We start from the raw sequence: 21,199 nt of genomic DNA on the forward strand, positions 1-21,199 counted from the left end.
TGACTCAGCTGCTGCAAATCCCAGAGCCTCTCTGAGAGCAGCAGATAACAGTGACAATATCAGGGCAGGGCAGAACCAAGAGAAGATGTTGTGGTGCTGTGCCTGAGAGGGCAGGGCAGAGACAGCCGGGCACTCAGGAAAGTGTTCCCATGCCCACCTGTGCCTGGTACCTCCCACACACCAACCGTGCCCTCATCCTGCCCCCAGCTCTGCTCTCTTCAGCCCCCTCTCCTTCCCTGAGCATCTCCCTGGGCCTGCACATTCCCTCCTGAGAGGAGCCTTGTCCCTGCCAGCGCTCACAGAGCCCATCCCAGCCTGTGTGCCCTGGCCGGGGCCCTACAGAAACCTGCCTGTGTGCAGGGCCCTGGCTGGGGCAGGCTCTGTGTGCAACTGGGCAAGGGCAGCTCAGGAGAGCCCTGCTGGGCCCTGCAGAGGTGATGCTGCTGCTGTCCAGGGCTGAGGAGTGGCTGAGGGCCTTTGGGAGGCTCCCAGCAGAGATACTGACCAGCTTAAGTCACAGTTCTGGAGTCTGTGTAAATGTTTGAACATTCCTTTGATGATCCTGTGTGTCCCTTTCAACTCAGAATGTTCTGTGATTCTGGGATTACAATTCCTGTTCTGCTTCTCTCATTCCCCTGTTGTCTATAATCCAAAGAGAAAAAATAAACCCTTGCAGCAGTGTTAGAACAGTAAAGTAAAGTAAAAGCCAGACACTTATTGGAAGCTTCCAGGTGTCCCAGTGGGAAAGGGCACACCCACCTCCTGATTTCAACAATTTATTAAGGTTGATAATTAGGATATTTAACAGGAGCATCCAAAAGGAGATTCAGTTTCCCTAGTTACACACCCCTGGGTCATCCCATTGGAGTAGGTCCAAAGGCTTCTTTGCCTTCACTTTTTATAATGACTGCTCATATTCTGCTCATTCTCAAAACCCAAAATGCTCCTATATGTCCAGTTCCTAGAAGACTATATAGTATTTCAGGACTATATAAAAGAATAGGACTATACAGCATTTTAGAAATATATTTAGACAGTCAGGTTATTAAGAGAAAGGTAAGGAAACATACTAGATTTAATTCAGGATTAAAGCTACATAAGAATATAATAGTGGTTTAATACAGTTAAGAGTTTAGTAGAGTTAAGTAAGGATTATAGGATTGTAACTATATAATAGTAATTTAGAGAGCTATGAATATATAAAAATGTAAAAAATACAAAAAAACTTTTTGTCACCACCCCAACATTCCTATCTTTCTCTAAGTAGGAAATTGAAAACACTCTCAGGAAAGCTCCTGACCTTTCCAGCAATCCCTGGCTTACCTTCTTTGGGAAGTGTCCTCCGGAGCTGTGCCCAGGCTGGTCTGGAGCTGGGAGCAGCCCTGAGCCACCCAGCCCCTCTCAGCAGCAGCCCCTGCCCTGCTCAGGGTGGCTTCTTCCCCCCACAGCTTCCCCACCGTGCCGGGAGCAGCTGCCAGGGCTGGCTGAGAGCTGTCCCTGGCAGGCAGCAGAGTCCCTGCCCCAGCACAGCGCCCTGGGCTGCAGGACCCTGCTCTGCAGGACAGCCCTGGGCACCCCTGGCTGCAGCCCCGGCTGCTCAGCCCTGCAGCAGAGCCTGGCAACAGGAGCTGCCTTGGGCTGTGCCTGGGCTGGGGCAGCAGGGAAAGCCAGCCTTGCCCTGGGGCCACAGCCCTGCCCTGGAGCAGCTCTGAGAGTCCTCCTGAAAGGTCCTCAGAGCTGTGGGATGTGCCAGCTCCAGGAGATCCCTGCAGGAACGGCAGCTTCTCTTCCCACAGCCAGGGAATGACTGCTTCAAACCTGGGCTGATTTCTGCTCTAGTGAGCCCTGAGTGAGCTCTGCTCTGTGCTCCCAGCCCAGGCTGAGTTTAACCCCTCTGTGCCCCTGTGCTGTGCCCAGGGTGGCTGCAGGCAGTGCCCCAGCCCTGCTGGGCTGTGCACAGGAGCTGCTCCTGGCCAGAGCTGTCTCTCTGCAGCGCTGCCCTTGCCAGGAGCTGCCTCTGTGCCAGGAGCCTCTGTGCAGGTTTTTCAAAGGACTTTGCGTTTGGCTTTTGCCCTGGAGTCTGTGAAAGGTTTGTGCAGTCATGGCCTACAATTACTGCTGTAATTAGTCCCTGAAGAGGCTTTGTTAGTAACAACACTCAGTGGGGCTCATTAATGCTTCAGGGTACTTCAGTTTTTTCAAAGTACTTGATGTTTCCCTTTTGATACAGACTCTGTGAGAGGTTTGTGCAATCATGGCCCCAATTATCTGCTTTAACAAGTCCCTTGAGAGCTTTGTACTGAAACTTAGAAGGGCTCATTAATGCTTTGAGATACTCAAGGTTTTTAAGGTACTGTATGGATTTAAGAATACTTTTAGGTACTTTTAAGGATTTTCCTTTCCTCACTGAGTCTCTGAGCGGTTTTTGTGCCATCCTGGCCTCCAATTCTCTCCTCCAAGGAGTCCATGAGGAGCCTGTGTTGGGTATCTTTCCCCTTTCGGTTTTACAACAAAGATGGAACTGAAAGAATTTTGTAAGACTTTCTAAAAGCATTCAAACAATCATGGGAAAATTAACAATACAACAACAACCACTAAGAGAATTAATAGTCTTGTTTTAGCTAGACATCAACCAACCCTTTAGTCCCTTGGACTGGAAGAGTTTATTGAACCAGTCTTTTTTTTCCACTTGAAGCTTCTTGAATCCTTCAAGTACCTGAATGCTCTTGTGGATTGACTCACTGTGGATGGAAAGGTTCATGCAACAAATACCCTCGGAGTCTACACAGCCATGCCCATGTGCCCAGAGTAAAAACTCTATTGCTATTCTGCAAGGTAGCATGTCTGATGGTCTCTATGTCTGAGAGCAGGCCACTCAGTGTGAGGGAGGTAGCATTGGTTTGCTTACTTGACAGGCACCCAAGATGGTCTAATTGCCCTAAAGTTTTAGCTGCAGCCACCCAAGTTAGTCCACATTGGGGATGCTACCATCCAATACCTGGATTAAAGCTTGCAAAGCCATCTCTTTGATATCATCCAATACTTCTCTAGGGATACCTGGTGCTTGGTCATCTGGTAGGCTGTGTTGTCCTTCTCCAGCTAGATGGTTGATTTCGCTCTTGCCTCATTATTAGCATAGTCGCTATTAATCGATTTAGTAAACACTTCCATCCCCCTTTTCACAGTATTCTGTATTCTGTAGGTGACACCAACATGGTCATAATATATTTTAAATCATAGGGAGTTAAGACATGTGCTGTAAACATGGGCCTCATTAGGCCATTAAAACAAGGGAAGTCCCTCCTATGGTCTTTAGCTGCCCTACACAGATCCTTGATTTCCCCTCAAACCAATGGCTGATACCTGGGATTCTGACCCCTTCTTTCATAACATACGGGGGGCAATGAGGGGTTTTGAGACTGTTTGCCAGTCTCCTTCCTTAACTGCTTATTTCCAGATCATTTCCCAGGGATCTTCTGGGGTTAAAGGGGTGAGGTGGCTCTGGGGAATCCAAACTGTTTTCTAAGGAGGAAGAATAACTTGGAGGAGAAACATTTGGATTAGAAATAGTGTGACAGTTGGGCTTAGTATCTTTGACCATGGGGTCATATTGTTGCCGGAGGGTGAGGCAAAGGGCACTGTCATTTTGTCAGGTGTTGGGGAGGAAGGGCCTTGATTTAGGATGGCAAACAACTGGGCTGGCATTCTGGAGGCATGGCCCAGGGTGGAGGTGGAATGATTGACAGTGGGGATGTGACCCACAGTTGTGGGGGTGGAGTCTGGAGGTTCGTTCAGGCGGAAGAGAAGGCTGTGGTAGCAGGAAATGGAGAAGCCAGGATGGAGGGAGGATGATCGGGCTCTTGAGCCACGTTCAGGCTCCTTCCATCTTAACTCTCCAGGGCATGATACTCCAAGAGAGCATGGCCATCACCATCTTGGACCATCGTAGAAGGTCTGATAAAGGCAGGTTTGGGGCGAGGTCCCGAGTTAGGAGTGACCAATGGATTGAGTTTTCAACACACTGCTGGCTGGTGAAGGGTCTCAAGGGTGGTGTGGATGATGGGGAGTATGTGGGATGCTATGGAGTCCCTTTTGATCAAAAGGTTGTACAATTTAACTTCCACTTAGTCTCAAAATTCAGTGGTATGGATTTCGACACCAGAGGTGTCTGGAAATTTTTTAATGATCCACCTCGTGATTGATTTTTATTCGTTCTTTGAAAATATTTCATCATGACCAGTGAGAATTAAAGCATCCATATACACTCCTTTCTACTGTGGACATATGGCTGACCATTTTTCTTTCTTTGCCTTATGGAGAAGAGCCACCGCAACACCTCAAATTAATTATGGGACATGGGTGCATACTGTAAAAACACAATGGCAAAATGGGCAATAAATATCTTGCATTTCCCCAAACCCACCTGCAATCCTATGCAGGTGAAACCATCATTGCCCCTGCCGATCCTGGGCAAGGTCCCTTGAAGCAGCAATGAATCCACCAGGCCCGGAACAATCTAAAATCCCAGGGAGCACTGGCCTATCCATCAGCTAACCCCAGCTGACGTGACTGACACAGGGATCCCTGAATGTCATGGTCCCTGTTTGGGCACCAAATGTCCCAATGAGGGTGGCTGTGACAAACATCTCTGGCTTCCTGAGTTCAGGGTGAGTGTGGCGAAAATGAAAAGGAGCAGGATCAATGGACTTGTTTAAAAGGAACTTTAATAACAGGGTGAAAAATAATAAACATGGAGAAATCCAGCACACTACAAGGGGCAGGATCCTAAAACCTGAGACAAAGGGGAAGCAGCAACAACTTGAGGCTAGAAAACTAGAACAATAATCATATAGAAGAAATAAGTAACCAATAAACCAATAGGGGAGTAGAACTTGGACAACTTAGCATAACAACACTAAAGGCTTATGGGGGATTTCTCAAGCTCACTCTAAGGTAAAAGAATGATTCCTAGGACTTGAAACTCACGTCCAGTTTTTTTGGGGTAAAATATGTCTGACTCTGAGTTACAGCCGGGCTAACTCCCACATTGCTGGTTTGCACTGGCCCCTTGGGACCATGCAGCCCAACAGAGCCACAATGATGTCATGGTTCCACAAGGCTCCACAGTGTCACAATGGTCCCTTGGATCCATGGTGCTTTGCAGTGTTCCAATGGCTCCTTCATTTCACAAGGCTCCCAAATGTCACATTGGTCTCCATAGGAAGAAAGCCATGGAGCCCCCATGTTTCAGCAGCTGATGAACGGCAACCACCAGAGGCCAAGGCAAGCCTGACCTGTCTGTCCTGGCAGTTTTGCTTGGAGCAGCCCTTGGATATTCAAAATTATGAATATGGAATCCTAATTTCAGACATTTGTACCTGGAGAAGGATGATTTTTTCCATACAAAGAAAAGCACAGAGCCCATTCCAGTATTCGGAAAATAGGTGAATGCTGGCACTAAGGAGTTAAAGACCAGCCAGACCTGTCTGTCCTGGCACCTTTTGTCTGGCACCAATCCTTGCATACACAGAAATTTGGAGGTGGAATCCAAATTTTGACCATGGACGCCTGGAAAAAATGGACAGTTCTTTTCCATAAAAAGGAAAGCCCAGAGCCCTGGTGTTTCAGTGGCAGATGGGAGTGGCCTTCCACATTCCAAGGTCAGCAAGACCTCTCAGGTGACCCCTGGGAGACCAAGGCAGTCATACCTATTTCATGTTCCCTTGCTTCCAGAGGGCTCTGCAGTGTCACAATGGCTCCTTGCTTCCATGGTGCCCTCAGGTGTCATAATGGTCCCTTGGTTACACAAGTCCTTAAGGATCTTAATGGTATATATGGTTCCACAAGGCCCCACAGTGTCCTAATGGTCTTTGGGTGCCATGAAGCCCCTCTTTATCACCATGGCCCCTTGGTTCTACTGGGGCTCAGTAGTGCAACAATGATCCTCTTGGTTCCACAAGTTCCTATAGTGTCACAATGGCCCCTTCCTTCCATGAGCCCCTGCAGGATCGCAATGGCCCTTTGGTTCCATGGGGCCCCACAGTGTCACAATGGTCTCTGTGATTCCACGGGGCCTTGCAATGCTCTCCATCGATCCACGGTGCCCTGCAGGATCACAACGGCCCTTTGGTTCCACAAAGCCCCGCTGCTTCACACTGGCCCCTTGGGACCATGAAGCCCACCAGACCCACAATGATGTCCTTGGTTCCATGAGGCCCCACAGTGTCACAATGGTTCATTGCATCCATGGTACTCTGCAGTGTCACTATGATGCCCTGCATTTCACAAGGCTCCCGAGTGTCACAATGGTCTCCATGGCTCCTCAAGACCCCACAGTGTCACAGTGGCCCCTTGGATCCATGGCACTCACAGTGCCACAATGATCCCCTTGGTTCCACAGGGTCCTACAGTGTAACAATGCCCTTTGGCTCCACAACACGCTGCAGTGTCACAATGGTCTCGATAGGAAGGAAACAAGTGAGCCCCAGTGGTGCAGGGTCAGATGAGAGGCAGTCACCAGAGGCCAAGGCTGGCAAGACTTGACTGTATTGGTAGATTTTTTTGGAGAGTAACCCTTGAATATAGGGAATTTTAGAGGTAGAATCCTAATTTTGGCCATGTGAGCCTAGACAAGAAAGAGAGTCCTTTTCCACAGGAAGAAAAGCACAGAGCCCCAGTGCTTCACGGTCAAATGGGAAGTGGCCCTTGGCATGTCAAATTCAGTGGGACCTGTCACACAGTCCCCAGGAGGCCAAATCAGGCAAACCTGTTCCATGTTCCCTTTTTTTAAATGGTTCCCCACACTGTCACAACAGTCTCCTTGATTCCACGAAGTCTTGCAGTGTCACAATGGCTTCTTGGTTTCACGAGCCCCAACAGAGTCACAGGGTTCCCTTGGCTCCATGCGGCCCCGCTGTGTCACAACAGCTCCTTGTTTCTATGGACCCCAGCATTTGATTACTGACCCTTGCGCCCATAGGGCCCCTGAGTTGCACAATGATCTCCTTGATTCCATAAGGTTCCATAGTGTCCTTAGACCCACATTGTCACAAGTGACTCATGGCTCCATGAGGTTCCATATTCTCACTCGGGTCGCTGTCATAGGCTGGATGAGATCGATGTCCCGAGATACCTTGGGATGTTTGGAATACCTGTGTGTGGCCAGGGCCGGGTCAGGCTTTGGTTCGTGGTGGGACAGAGCCCCGCCCCTTGTCCTGGCCTGGCAGAGCTGTCAATCACACAGCAGATGCTGTGCCAACCCCACTCTGATTGGCTGAGCTGTCAATCAATCATACAGTAACAGCTGGTGCCTAGCCTGACTCTGATTGGACAAGCAACTGGAAGTCCCACCCCAGGGGCAGGTCCATGAAGGCCAGGGTGTTAAAAGCCAGAGCACAAGACCAGCCCATGGTCTGGATCCTGCCTTCTCCAGGGGTTCTTCCATTGGTGACGCTGGAGCCCAAGCAGTTGGTACCTATGTGAGTTTCTTTCTATAGATCTTCTGTCTTTCTGATGTTCTCTATTTCTTCTCCTTCTAACCCTACTTACCTGGAACATTTTTGGGTAACTAAGCATCTTAAGGGTTAAAGGTTTTTAGGTTAAACCCTTTGCCAAATTTCCTTGACTGTCCATATTTTGCCAGTAAAATTTGGTGTCATTTTGACCTCTTAGCTCAGTTGATTAGAGCATGGTCCTGGTATCACCAAGGCTGTGGGTTCAATCCCTGTGTGGGCCATTCACTTAAGAGCTGGACTTTATGGTCCTCGTGGGTCCATTCCTACCAAGAATGTTCTTTGCATCTGCCCATGCTGAGAATATTTGGTTGTTGTTTCTCCTGTGCACCAAACTCAAGGAAAGGAAGCTTTGGTTATCCCCAGCATTTCAGTGTTCTGGGGTGTTCCAGCCCTGCAGGCTGACAATGGCCTCTTGTTTCCATGAGTCCTCACAGTGTCCCACTGGCCCCTTGGTTCCATGGGGATCTGCAGTGTCACACAGGTTTATGACATTTGTCCTTGCTGTCCCTCACATCCCCCTGGCCCACAAACAGCCCCGAGCCACTCGTGAGGGACAGGCCCTGCTGGCCCAGGCTGGGCTCAGGGCTTGGCCTTTCTGCTTTCCCCAGCCAAGCCAGGCCTTGCTCAGCATTGCAGTTCCCTGCTCAGAGCCTTTGGCTACCTGCAATCCTGGCCTCAAGGATCTGCTCTCATCAGTCCTTGGGGAACCTTTGGCACTCCCTGCCCTCAGTGGGGCCCAGCCATGCTCCAAGGCACTTGGAGTTTTGCTTCTGAATTCTTGAGCAGCTTCTTCATCCTTCTCTCAGTGCCTAAGGGTCCTGGACTCAGCCCCAAATCCACTGTGGGGATCATCAAAATACAGAAAGCCCTCAGGAGCTCTTTTCCTTCCTTCCTTCCTTCCTTCCTTCCTTCCTTCCTTCCTTCCTTCCTTCCTTCCTTCCTTCCTTCCATCCATCCATCCATCCATCCATCCATCCAGGGCTTTGGCAGCTGTTTGGAGTTCTGTTAAGGAGAAAGATTTCAGAATGCACCTCATACTTTTATTTATTCAAGTGAGTATTTTTTATTTTCCAGATCAGGGAAGAGCTGATAGAAGTATTCTCCAGGTGATCCTAATGCTGAATGTCTCCTTAGGAGGTCTGGGCTCAGAGAAGAATGAGCCCCTTGAGGGCTGACCCTGTTTGGACAAGCTGCTCCTCACCCCAGCCTCACCATATCTGACATGGCCCACCTGGCACAGACATCCCTTTGCCCTGCAGCAGAACCTTGTCCCCTGAGCTCTGCAGCTCCATGTCCAGCCCACTGGGCCATGTCCCACCTGCTCTCCTCAGGGCTCTGCCTGCACACAGGCCCAGGAGAAGTTTTCCTGTTGGGAAGGAAAGCATGGAAAAGCCTGAGCAGGTTTCCTAAACAACAAACTCCATTCAGGAACCACCTGCTCAGGCCAAGCTGCCTGGAATGGTGTCACCTTTCTCCAAGGGACAGTGTGAGCAGAAATGATCTCTGGAAGCAGAATTCTCTGAGTCTCCCAGCTGAATTCTCTTTCCCTGTCCTTTCCCTGGATCTCTGTTGCAGATGGAAGCTGCTGGTGCCATCCTCCACCTTTAACATCTCTCTTGAATGCAAACAGATGTTTCCAGCTGTACTAGGCAGGATTTGCTCAATGTTTCTATGAAACTTTTGTGTTCCTCATGGAATGAAGGTGCCGTTTTGACACTGAGGAAGTGACATGGAAGCCAGGAGCCAATTGTGACACTGAGTTGCCATGGAACCAAGGGGCCATGGTGACACAGCAGGGCCACGTGGATCCAGTGGTCCATTGTGACACTGTGGATCCAAGGAGACCATGGAGACACCCCCAAAACTTCCTGGAACCAAGGAGTCCATGGTGACCCAGCAGGGCTGCATAGTGACATTGCCCATCCAAGGAAGCCACTGTGACACTGCGGAAGCTCATGGAGCGAGGGAGGCCATGTGACACTGAAGAACTTTATGGCACCAAATATCCATGGTGACACAGCAGGGCATCATGGGAACCAAGGAACTGCTGTTGACAGTACAGAAACTCATGGAACCAGGGGCCCTTGTGGCACTGCAGAAGCAACAGAGCTGCTGGACCTTGTGCCCTGGCCCTGCATAGCTCCTTGGGAGGCACGGCAGGAGCAGCACCCTGGGAGCCTCGGGAATGCCCCTCTGGGATCCATGGCACCCACTCCCAGGGGCTGGAATTCCAGTTCCCAGACAGGAAAAGATGTTCCTGCCCTCAAAGGCAAAGCTCTTAAGAAGGAGCCAAAGGCCAAGTGGAGCAAGATCTTACAGTGACATTTCACTGCCAGCCTTCATAACTTCACCCATGGCTGTTGAAGCTCATGGATAAGGAATTAAATCAGGGCAGGGTCTTTGGTGGGAGCTGCCCTGGCTCAAGGGAGACACTGAGATTGAAACAGAGCAGGCAAAGAAAGGCAGGAGAGAAAGGAGAACACAAACACAATCAGCTGAGAAGGTGACACTCTGAAAAACAGACCTGGAACTGATGGAAAATGAATGGGACAGAAACTAATAGTTCTGAAAATTTTATTTACTATCAAAATACATCCCACACATCCACCCCCCCACAATCCCGATCCCACACCCTCAAATTTGGGTGCCACTTCTCCCAGTCTGTATCCAATCCCATCTCAGCCTGGAGGCTGTGGAATTGAGTAATTTTAGCATGGGACTGAGTTTTTTTGAGGTGGGAACAAGGCAATTTATAATGAGATTGAGCCCATTGAGGTTAAGATTGAGGTGTTTTCAGTGCGACTGAGTCATTTTGAGGTGACGGATCAATCCATCTTGACTTTTGGAGTGCAAAGATAGGGAGAACACTTCCTGAAATCCCCCAAGAACCCACAAATCTTCCAGAATATGTCCCAAAATGATAAATTGCTGCTCAAGTATCTGTTAACTGATGGAACTTTAGACATCTTTGATAAATTTCTTTCTTTTTAGTCCTATTCCAGGTTTTTTTCAGTGATAAAGAAAAATCAAGAGGAAATGGGACCAAACCAAAAGGATAACCAGCCAGGTGTCCTCCCAGCACAGATCACTGAATGTGGGTCAGCAGGGCTCTGCCCAACGTGGATCCTCCCATGGGGGATGAAGCTGGAGTGGTACATGAAGCTCTTCCTGCAATTGGAGCATTTCCAGGGCTTCCCTTACCAGTGCCTTTGTTGGTGTTTGGTCAAGTGAGAGCTGTGGGTGAAGCTCTTCCCACACTGGGAACACTTGTAGGGCCTCTCCCCAGTGTGGATGCGCCAGTGGGTTACAAGGGTGGAGTTGTCTCTGAATCCCTTCCTGCAGCTGGGGCATAGGGAGGGCCTCTCGTCTGTGTGAATCCGCTGGTGCCAGAGGAGATTTGAGCTGGTGTGAAACGTCTTCCCACAGTAGAGACACTCGTAGGGCCTCTTTCCAGTGTGGATGCTGTGAACAGTTAGGGACCTGCGTGCGGAAGAAATCGGGCTGTACGGTCAGTCAGCACATCCCCCCCCCCTGCAGTCAGACCTTTGCTCCGTACCTGGCCGCACCCAGCCGGATGTGAGCAGAAGGAAATGACACTGACTGCCCAAGCTATAAAAACCCTTGTGACCCCTCAATAAACACCATTTGCTGTCCACCGTGTTGGTGTCAGGAGCATGTGGACTGAGTGACCCTGGGGTTTGGGCCACCATGCCGGACTAAGAACCAGGTCGCCACACCTTGAGAAGGCAACATCTGGTGCCAAAAACCCAGGACACAATCACCGCCCGGGGTTCGGGATCTCCTGGACGAGGGACTGGCCACTGCACAGCTGGCCTAGCGCAGCAGGAGGGATGCCCCCAGACCAGCGAGGAGCATGGACGCTATCGCGAAGGTCATAAGTCAGATCCACATGCAGTGGGGTATCGAGTGTAAGCTTAAGCATTTATGTCTCGCAGTGCCGAGACTGATTAAACTTGGGGCTATAGAAAGCCTGGTAGAAATTCTCCATCCGGAGATTTGAGATAATTGCACGAAGGCTCTGGCCGAGGAAACCATGTCCTCAGGCTCAGGGAAAGCCCTCAAATCGTGGGGCAGAATTATCCAGGCTCTGCAAAAAGCTCAGCAAGAGCAAGAAACCTGGAAAGCCACATAAACTTGTTTATTAGCCACGCCGCAGTGGGAGGTAGGGGCAGCGACGCAAACCGCAGAGGACTTTGACCCGGTCAGGCGCATGGACGTGTGAACTCCGGTACCCCCTCAGCGAACAGACTCACCATTGGCGGGGGGGCAGCGCGCGCGGACGTTTTGGCAGGGGCTAGAAGAGGAGACGCAGAATGGTGCTATAATATCAGACCCCGAAGCGGTTGATAAAAATGCACCCCCGCCATATGCGTTTGAAAATGGCGCCGAAGGGCGTGACCTCTGTAGGGCTGGAATGAAGACACGGGGAGTGGAAATGCAGAAGGCTCGCTGAACAGCGCAAGCGTGGGTGAGCGGGGAGGAGGGGCGGCCCCCGAGAAGGAGCCTAAGACCAATCAAAGCGCTCAATTTAAATTAGGTCCTTATAGGGCAAGGACCTCCCCCAGCTGGAGGTGGGGGCAGCCCAGGGGGAGGGAACGGCCCGACCCCCTACAAGAAGGGGTGGGGTTGGAGCCCGAGAAAATGGCTGAGCAGCCCGGAAATGTCCGGCCAGTCGACTTCTGGCTCGGACTCTGACTCGAGCAGGGACGGGCTCGAAAGGTGGTCGGAGGATTCCAACACCGACTCGGGCTGTAACAAAAAGGGAGCAGCAGCATACAAGACCACTAGCTGCAGTGCTTCTGTATGGGTTAAGGGGATATCAGAGAAAGATCAAACCCCGCTTACAGACTGGCGGAAAATAAAAATGGCTTGCGTGGAGTGGGCTCTGTCTGCCACACTGGTGTTCCCGGTCCGTGGGGGGGGGGCAGGCGGAAATCAAAGAACCTACTCCCCGGTAAACCCGAAAGACATGCAGGCAATTGTTAAAGCGGTTGCAGACAGGGGGATTAATTCTGCCATGGTTTCCACACTCATTGACAGCGTTTTTGGAGGCGATGATATGCTTTCCTTTGATATCAAACAGACTTGCAGACTGATTTTCGATGGGGTGGGGATGATGGTTTTTAAACAGGAATGGGAGTACAATTGTGTAAAGCAGCTAGCCTTAGTAACAGGGGCAGACCATCCACTGCACGGCTCCAGCATACAGAGGCTAATGGGCACAGACCCCACTATGATCACACCCCAGGCGCAGGCTGAGGGCCTGTGGGCCCATGAGGTTATGACAACAACCTGTGCTGCCCGAGAAGCCAGCCGTGTTGTTTCCAAAGTAATAGTGGAAATAGCTTTTTAGGGGACCATCGCCATGGTCCACTAAAAAGCAGAGTGAGAGTGAGAGCTTCACTCAGTTTGTGGACCGCCTTCAGGCAGCATTAGATTCCTCTGCATTACCCTCAGAGGTGAAGGGTCCTGTGCTAGCAGACTGCCTACGCCAGCAATGCAACTCAGCCACCAAGGACATTTTAAGATCACTGCCACCCAGGTCCAATGTTGCTGCTATGATCAACCATGTTGCAAAGGAAGAACACCTAGCTCCCATCCAAGCAGCAGTTCACACTGCAATAGCCAGTGTGATGGCATGCTTTAAGTGTGGCCAGGCAGGCCACGTGGCAGTAAACTGCCCCCAGTCGGACGCCCCCGCAACCCATACGCCCCACTACCAGAAAAGAGAGAGAGACTCCCGAGCAACCCGACATCACCTGAGAAGCTCGCACCATCAAAATCAAAGCGGCAACGGTATCTCTGTGTGATCTTGTTTCTAGGGCTAGCAGGCGGAGGACAGGCAGACACAAAACATTACCCTCACCAGCCATTCAGGTGGGTTCTATGCCATCTCTCAGGTGAGGGGGTCATCAAAGAAATTGTCACCGCCAACACCCCATCTTTTGAGTTCAGGCTAAAAGACATTTTTCCCTCGCATACAGGGCACCCCAAATTTGAAGAAGACAACATTATTTCAGACCTACTAGTGCCCTGCTTCCAACCCAGGAAAAAGTTACTGTTATTACCCAGGATATGGATATTGTAGATATTGGGGGTGTGAAACTATTGTGACAAGCAATAGATGGAAACCAGAACAGCCTGATAAGTTCCTGCAAATTAAGTATGCTTCCCACGACTGTCTCGAACCAAAATTTGACATGGATGGGTACGTGATTTTGCCCCAAGGCGGGAAACAGCACACCTGCACAGGCTATATAATGACAATCCTGCAGCCGAGCCATGATGGCTGGGCCATGGGCAAAGTGTGGACAGTGTTTGTTTATCTCTCTCGCCACATCTGGGTGAACATACAAATTATCAGATTCCTACCTCCAATATCCCAATCAGTCGGACCCAATCCGATTCTTGCAATGAGTAGACCCAGGAAGGGGATCGCAGCTAACGGTAGTTCTAGCCACAAAACACAGATGCTAAAACTTACCTCCTCCCCATCCGATCTCTTAGCCAAACCAACCCTCTCCAATCCATTCTTAAGCGTGTTAAATGCTATCTTCTTATCGTTAAACCAATCCAACCCAAACATCACAGAGTTAGGCTGGTTATGCTATGATGCACAACCCCCTTTTTCCAAAGGTGTTGCCCTCAATCTCCCATTCATCTTCTCAAAGTCAGACAATCCACGCCAATGCAGATGGGACACCCCCTGAAGAGGCATAACCCTAAGTCAGGTTACGGGCCTAGGCAAATGCTTTGGGAATGCAACCTTGGCAAAGCAGATGGGCAACGTCTGCCGGGAATTCATCAAACTTAAGGGATGGAAGTTCCAGTGGGTGATCCCAGCTGCATTGGGAATGTGGGTCTGTCAACAATCCGGGGTAAGCCCATGTGTACCCCTTGACAAATTCGATCATTCTACTGACTTTTGTGTCCAAGTTTTAATTGTCCCCAGAGTCCTGTATCACCAGGAAGAAGAGTTGTACCACTTGTTCAAGGAACCCGACCGGCTCCACAAACGAGAAGTGGTAACAGGCATCACCATCGCAATGCTCCTCAGTTGAGGAGCTACCAGCGCTGCCACAGGCATCTCGGCCCTTGCAACACAACATCAAGGACTGGCACAATGCAGATGACTGTCAACGAGGACTTGCAGAGGATCGAGAAATGCATTTCTTCCCTAGAAAAATCCCTTTCCTCACTCTCAGAGGTTGTCCTCCAAAACAGGCGAGGACTGGACCTTTTGTTCATGCAGCAAGGAGGCCTGTGTGCCGCCTTGAAAGAGGAATGCTGCTTTTATGCGGACCACACCGGAGTCGTGAGAGACTCCATGGCCGAACTGAGAAACTGACTAAACCTAAGAAAAATGGACAGAGAAGCTCAACAGGGCTGGTTTGAGTCATGGTTCAACCGGTCCCCATGGCTCACCACCCTGATTTCTACCTTAATAGCCCCACTCGCTATAATCTTACTAACCCTAATCTTCGGGCCCTGCATATTAAACAAACTGGTGCTATTCGTTAAATGCGTTTAGAAACGGTTAACATTATGTTTGCCGAGCGCTGACAATTACTTTAAGGCGTGCCAGTTACTAACACACAATTTTATACCAATTTTACTAACCCATGAAATTTTGTAACCTCTACATTTTATAACTTTATACAATTTTTACTAATCATGAGGGAGGGGGGAAATGTGGAGAGTTAGGGATCTGCGTGCAGAAGAAATTGGGCTGTACGGTCAGTCAGGACATCCCCACCCTGCAGTCAGACTTTTGCTCCGTACCTGGCCGCACCCAGCCGGACGTGAGCAGAAGGAAAATGACACTGACTGCCCAAGCTATAAAAACCCTTGTGACCCCTCAATAAACGCCATTTGCTGTCCACCACGTTGGTGTCAGGAGCATATGGACTGAGTGACCCTGGGGTTAGGGCCACCTTGCCGCACTAAGAACCAGGTCGCCACGCCTTGAGAAGGCAACAGGGTCAATGTGCTTTTCTTTCTTATGGGAAAAAAGCACCTTTCACATCCAGACACCCATGACCAAAGTTGGGAATCCACCTCCAGAATTCCCTATATCCAAGGATTTCTCCAAAACAAAAGCTGCCAGGAGAGACAGGTCTGGCTGGCCTTCGTTTCTGAAGAGCTGTTTCTCATCTGCCTTTGAAACACTGGGGCTCTGTACTTTCCATCTTACTGAAAAGAACTCTTCTTCCTATCCTGGTGCCCATGGCCAAATCTGAGATTCCACCTTCAAAATTTCCTATATCGAAGGATTTCCCCGAGATGAAAGGTACCAGGAGAGAAAGGTCTGGCTGAGTTGGCCTCTCAGGAGCCTTCTCTCTCTGCTTCTGCCCCTGAAACACTTGGGCTCTGTGCTTTCCTTCCTGTGGAAAAAACCATCCTAGATATCATAGATATGTGCAGAAATGGCCAAAATTGGGATTCCACCTGCAAAATTCCCTATATCCAAGGGCTGCTTTCAGACCAAAGCTGCCAGGACAGAGAGCTCTGGCTGGCCTTGGCCTCTGATGGCTGCCTTTCATCTGGCCCTGAAACACCAGTGTTCCGTGCTTTCCTTCCTATGGAAAAAAACCATCCTTCTTCTCCAGGCCAAAACTGGTATTCCACCTCTAAAATTCCCTATATCCAGAGATTGCTCCCAGACAAAATCTGCCAGCATCATCTAATCTGGCTGCCCTTGGCCTCGGGCGACTTCCCCTCATCTGCCCCTGGAACACTGGGGCTTGGTTGTTTCCTTCCTATGGACACCACTGGGACAGTGTGAGGACCTGGTGGAACCATGGAGACCATTGTGACACTTTGGGATACCATGGTGACACCGTGGGGCCTCATGGAACCAAGAGACCACCATGGCTCTGTGGGGCCTCATGGAACCATGGAGACCATTAGGACCCTTCAGGGCCTCATGTAACCACGGGGCCATTGTGACACCTCAGGGCCTCATGGAAGCAACGGAGCCACTGGGACATTTTGGGGCCTCATAGAACCAGGGGAACATGGAACAACTCTGTCTGATTTGGCCTCCCAGGGGGGACCTGACAGGTCTGGCAGATCTTGGAATGTCAAGGGCTGCCTCTCATCTGCCCATGAAACACTGGGGCTCAATGCTTTCCTTCCTATGGAAAGAACTGTCTCTCTTTTATGAACCCCATGGACAGAATTGGTATTCCCCATTAAAAATTTCCTGTATGCAAGGGTATTTGCAGAAGAAAAACCTGCCAGATCTGCCTGGCCTGGGCTTCTGGTGGTCACATCTCATCTTCCTTGGAAGCACCAGGACTCTGTGCCTGCCTTCCTATGGAAAAGAACTGGCCTTGTCCAGGGGCCATGGCAAAAATTGGAATTTGGTTGCCAAAATTCCATCTATCCTGGGATTGCTCCCAGACAAAAGCTGGCCGGATAGACAGCTCTGCCTGGTCTTGGCCTCTGGTGATATTCTAAGACTATGAGCAGAATGTTTTCATCTGAAAACACCTTGGAGAGGGCGGAAAGATCTCGCAGGCTGGGATTTGCAGGCCTCAAGAACATAACTAATGTATGGAGGCTGATATGCCAGGGCTCACCTGTGAAGAGACTGAGGAGAGAACAGCAGTGTCCTGGAAGGGCTGGAAGAGTGGATTAGGAAACGGTTGAGCTTTTTCTTCATAATGGGAAGCAGCCAGATAGAGAAATTATACCACAAATGCAGAAGGGGAGACCAAGACTGGACATGAGGAGATGAGAATTTCCCTCCCAGGGAAGGTCTGTGGTGCAACACATCCTCCAGAAGGAGCCTAGGTCAGCCCCAGGCTTTGTGTGGGCAGGCAGGAGGCAGAGCTGTCAGCAAAGGAAGGGCCCAGCCAGGTGGGGCAGCCGGGGGATGCCGACAGCCTGCAGGGACAGAGGCGCAGGGCAGGGACACCGTGGGACAGCATGGGCTGCCCAGGGCACAGGGATGGGCAGCAGCTGCAAGACAGCCCTGCCAGAGCCAACTTGGGCAGCACTTTGGCCGTGGCTGCTGGGCCTGGGCCTGAGGCAGGAGCAGGAGACAAGTGACCCTTGCAGGCCTGGGGCCTCATTGCCTCCTTGTCCCTGCTCAGCAGCCTGGCAGGGGCCGCCCCATGCTCCTGCCCTTGGCATTGCACATCCCCACATGCCAGTGACCATCCCAGGAAGAGCCCTGAGCAAGGAGGGAGGGACAGGATCTGCCTGGCCAGGGGCTGGGGCTCAGGCCTGGGCCCTTTGCATTCCTCAAACACATCCAGCTTTGCTCAGCACCAGAAACACCTTTGCCTTGTTTGTCCCCAGCTGTCACCACTGCCTCCAGTGTTCTGCTCTAACTGGAACCTGGGGACACTTTCCCAGTCGTGTCTCTCCACAGAACCCATTACAACTTTTTTTAAGTTCAGTGTTTCAATTTAACTTTGAGTTCTTGAGAAGTTTTTTGAACACTCTCTCAGGGACTGAGTCTGATGTAAAAAACACCCAAGCCCCACGAGGCTCATTAAGGTCCTTGTGCTGTGTCTGTGCTGCTGAGCCTTAAAGGAACAGCTCTTCCCAGGGCCTGCTCCTCTCCCAGCCCAGCAGGGCTGAGGGCTCTCCCTGCAGGCACTGAGGGGACAGGAGCCAGGCAGAGACAGGCTGAAGGCAATCAGGATTTGGAAGACATTGAGCTGAGACTTCACTTGGGGAAAGATCTTCACAGCCCTGGGCATGGTGAGTGTGTGGGTACAGGGCAATTTCCCCTGTGCTCCTGGAGGGATCTCCTGAAGCCAGCACACCCCAGAGCCTCGGGGATGTGTCAGGAGGACTCTCCCAGTTTCTCTGTGGCACAGGAGCAGGAGGAGGATGTGCTGCAGAGCGGGGCTGCCCTGGGCACCGTCAGAGGGACAGGGCAGGACGGCTCCTACTGCCAGGGATGGCTGCAGGGGGTGAAGCTGGGGCTGCAGCCAGGGCAGGGCTGCCCAGGGCTGTCCTGCAGAGCAGCTCCTGCAGCCCTCAGGGCTCTTGGCCAGCCCAGGGCATGTGCCACCTGCCAGGGGCAGCTCTCAGCCTGCCTGGCAGCTCCCCGCGGATGCTGCAGGGGAGAAGTTGGAGGTTGAAGGAGCCACCCCCATCAGGGCAGATTCCTCCTGCTGTGGAGATGGTGCTGCATGGCCAGGGATGCTCTCAGCTTTCTCCTGAAGGGAAGGGAAAGGGGCTGTCATCTTTGGCTGTGTCACTGAGACTCCTGCACTGTCACCCTGGGCATCAGCAGATGGGCCTCAGATCTCCCTCAGAAAGTGCCTCCTCAGCCTCCTCTCCCCACAGACAGCAGCAGCAGCTCCTTGGCTTGCAGCATCTCTGTTTGTCTGCCCTGCCCTTAAGACCCTGCTGCCAGGGAGATGCCCCTGGGCAGTGCCCTGTGCTGGGAGGGGTCTGCAGGGCAGAGCTGAGCCCCCAGGGCTGGGCTGGGCTCTGGCAGCACTGGCAGGGACAGGGCTTGGATAGAGAGAAACAGCTCCAAGTAGGCACAACTCCAGGCAGCAGAGAGCCAGGTCAGCCCTTGGTATCCCTCAATGTCCAGCTGCACAGGGAGAGAGAGAAGAGTTGGAAAGATTGATTTTGAAACTGGAGTCTTCAAAAAATGCCTCGTTATTTTTAAGTGCAGTTTTAAATGGTAGATCCTGTACCAGAGTGAGGGGAAATGAGCAAAGGGCACCTGTGTTGGACCAGCAGTTTTGAGTGCGCTGGGGCACAGGGAGCCCTGTTTTCCCTCTGGGCTCCCCAGTGTTCAGCCTGAGAGCAATGCTAAGAACAGGACTTCTGTCCCTTCTAAAAAACACACAGTTACTTTGTAGCCCAAAGCTCACTGAAAAAAAAAAATAAAAAGGTAGATGAAATTTCCCCAGAGAAAGAGAACCAATTTTTAGTGGTTGTGTAAGAAAATAGCATAGCATTGAGTGAAGGTATTTTGTCCAAATTGTCAATATTGTCTTTGACTAGCTCAAAATGTCCAGAATCAAGAAATGTCCAACAGCAGCTCCATCAGGCACTTCCTCCTGCTGGCATTGGCAGACACGCGGCAGCTGCAGCTCCTGCATTTCTGCCTCTTGCTGGGCATCTCCCTGGCCGCCCTCCTGGGCAACGGCCTCATCATCAGCGCCATAGCCTGCGGCCACCACCTGCACACGCCCATGTTCTTCTTCCTGCTCAACCTGGCCCTCAGCGACCTGGGCTCCATCTTCACCACTCTCCCCAAAGCCATGCACAATTCCCTCTGGGACACCAGGGATGTGTCCTACACAGGATGCGCTGCCCAAGTATTTCTGCTCATCTTCTTCTTTGGAGCAGAGTATTTCCTCCTGACCATCATGTGCTATGACCGCTACGTGTCCATCTGCAAACCCCTGCACTATGGGACCCTTGTGGGCAGTAGAGCTTGTGCCCACATGGCAGCAGCTGCCTGGGCCAGTGCCTTTCTCAATGCTCTCATGCACACGGCCAATACATTTTCCCTGCCCCTGTGCCATGGCAATGCCCTGGGCCAGTTCTTCTGTGATGTGCCCCCAGTCCTCAAGCTCTCCTGCTCACACACCAGCGCCCTCCGAAAGCTGGGACTCAGTGCAGTTAGTGCCTGTTCAGCATTTGGCTGTTTTGTGTTCATTGTTTTCTCCTACGTGCAGATCTTCAGGGCTGTGCTGAGGATCCCCTCTGAGCAGGGACGGCACAAAGCCTTTTCCACCTGCCTCCCTCACCTGGCTGTGCTCTCCCTGTTCCTCAGCACTACAGCGTTTGCCTACCTGAAGCCCCTCTCTATCTCCTCCCCATCCCTGGATCTGGCCCTGTCAGTTCTGTACTCGGTGGTGCCTCCAGTACTTAACCCCCTCATCTACAGCCTGAGAAACCAGGAGCTCAAGGCTGCAGTGTGGACACTGATGAGTGGACCATTTAGGAAACATTAAACTGGTTGCCAATATCTGCATATGTCTTGAAATAAAAGTAATGTTTGATACTTCTTGTTGGATTGGTTATTTTTTTTGTTCTGTTTTCATTTATTAATATTCTCCCTAAACCAAGGCCATTTTTTCTGCAATTTCTTATTTTGCTTCTCCAAAATTCACTGTGGCCTCAGACTGTGTCAATAAGGAGCTGGTCTCTTGGTGGCTTTAAAGGAGATAAAGGATCTCCCAGTAGAGTTTTCATGGGAGATCCCCTTATATTTCCTTCTCTGGAGCAGCAGCAGCAATGTCTGTGTGCAGAGCTGGGGGCAGATCAGTGCTGGCCCAGCAGCTGTGCCCAGCAGCAGCAGCAGCACTTGGTGTTGCCAGTGCTGCTGCCGTGGCCCTGCCCCACTGCCCTCCTGGCCCTGGTGTTGCTGTAGGGCCTGAGTGTTCTCGAGGCTGGGCACAGTCCTGGGGTTGGCAGTGCCGGGGCTGCAGCAGGGACAGGCCATGGGCACTGCTGGGGCAGCACTGACGCCTCAGGCCAGGGCCTAGGGGCTCCAGGCTCCTTGCCCAGGCTGTCTCAAGAACACACCCAGGCCAATGCTCAGCACATAAAAGTCCCATGAGCAGCCCATTGCTGTTGGTGTGGAGACATGATCCAGAAGCACAAATGCCATCAGCCTCTGGGGCCAGCAAGGGCTGGGGGACACCAGGGAAACCACTCAGCTTTGTCCTGGC

At 51.2% G+C, this 21,199-nt stretch overlaps 2 protein-coding genes across 2 annotated transcripts in view; both read left to right on the forward strand.

Moving 5' to 3' along the window:
• Nucleotides 1–11,988, forward strand: part of LOC134433371 (olfactory receptor 14J1-like) — a gene marked incomplete at its 5' end in the record, with an annotated part of 157,203 nt that extends 145,215 nt beyond the window's left edge. Inside the window, one exon of the mRNA XM_063182226.1 lies at nucleotides 11,776–11,988. Within this exon, the coding sequence (XP_063038296.1) occupies nucleotides 11,776–11,988 (213 nt within the window). The remainder of the gene's footprint in view (nucleotides 1–11,775) is intronic.
• Nucleotides 11,989–19,543: 7,555 nt separating this feature from the next.
• On the forward strand, nucleotides 19,544–20,479 carry LOC134433426 (olfactory receptor 14J1-like). The gene has a single exon (XM_063182272.1). The coding sequence runs from the start codon at nucleotides 19,544–19,546 to the stop codon at nucleotides 20,477–20,479; it is 936 nt and encodes a 311-aa protein (XP_063038342.1).
• The last annotated feature ends 720 nt before the right edge of the window (nucleotides 20,480–21,199 follow it).

Source organism: Melospiza melodia, unplaced genomic scaffold (genome assembly GCF_035770615.1).
Source record: "Melospiza melodia melodia isolate bMelMel2 unplaced genomic scaffold, bMelMel2.pri scaffold_18, whole genome shotgun sequence".
Classification (NCBI taxonomy): Eukaryota; Metazoa; Chordata; class Aves; order Passeriformes; family Passerellidae; genus Melospiza; species Melospiza melodia.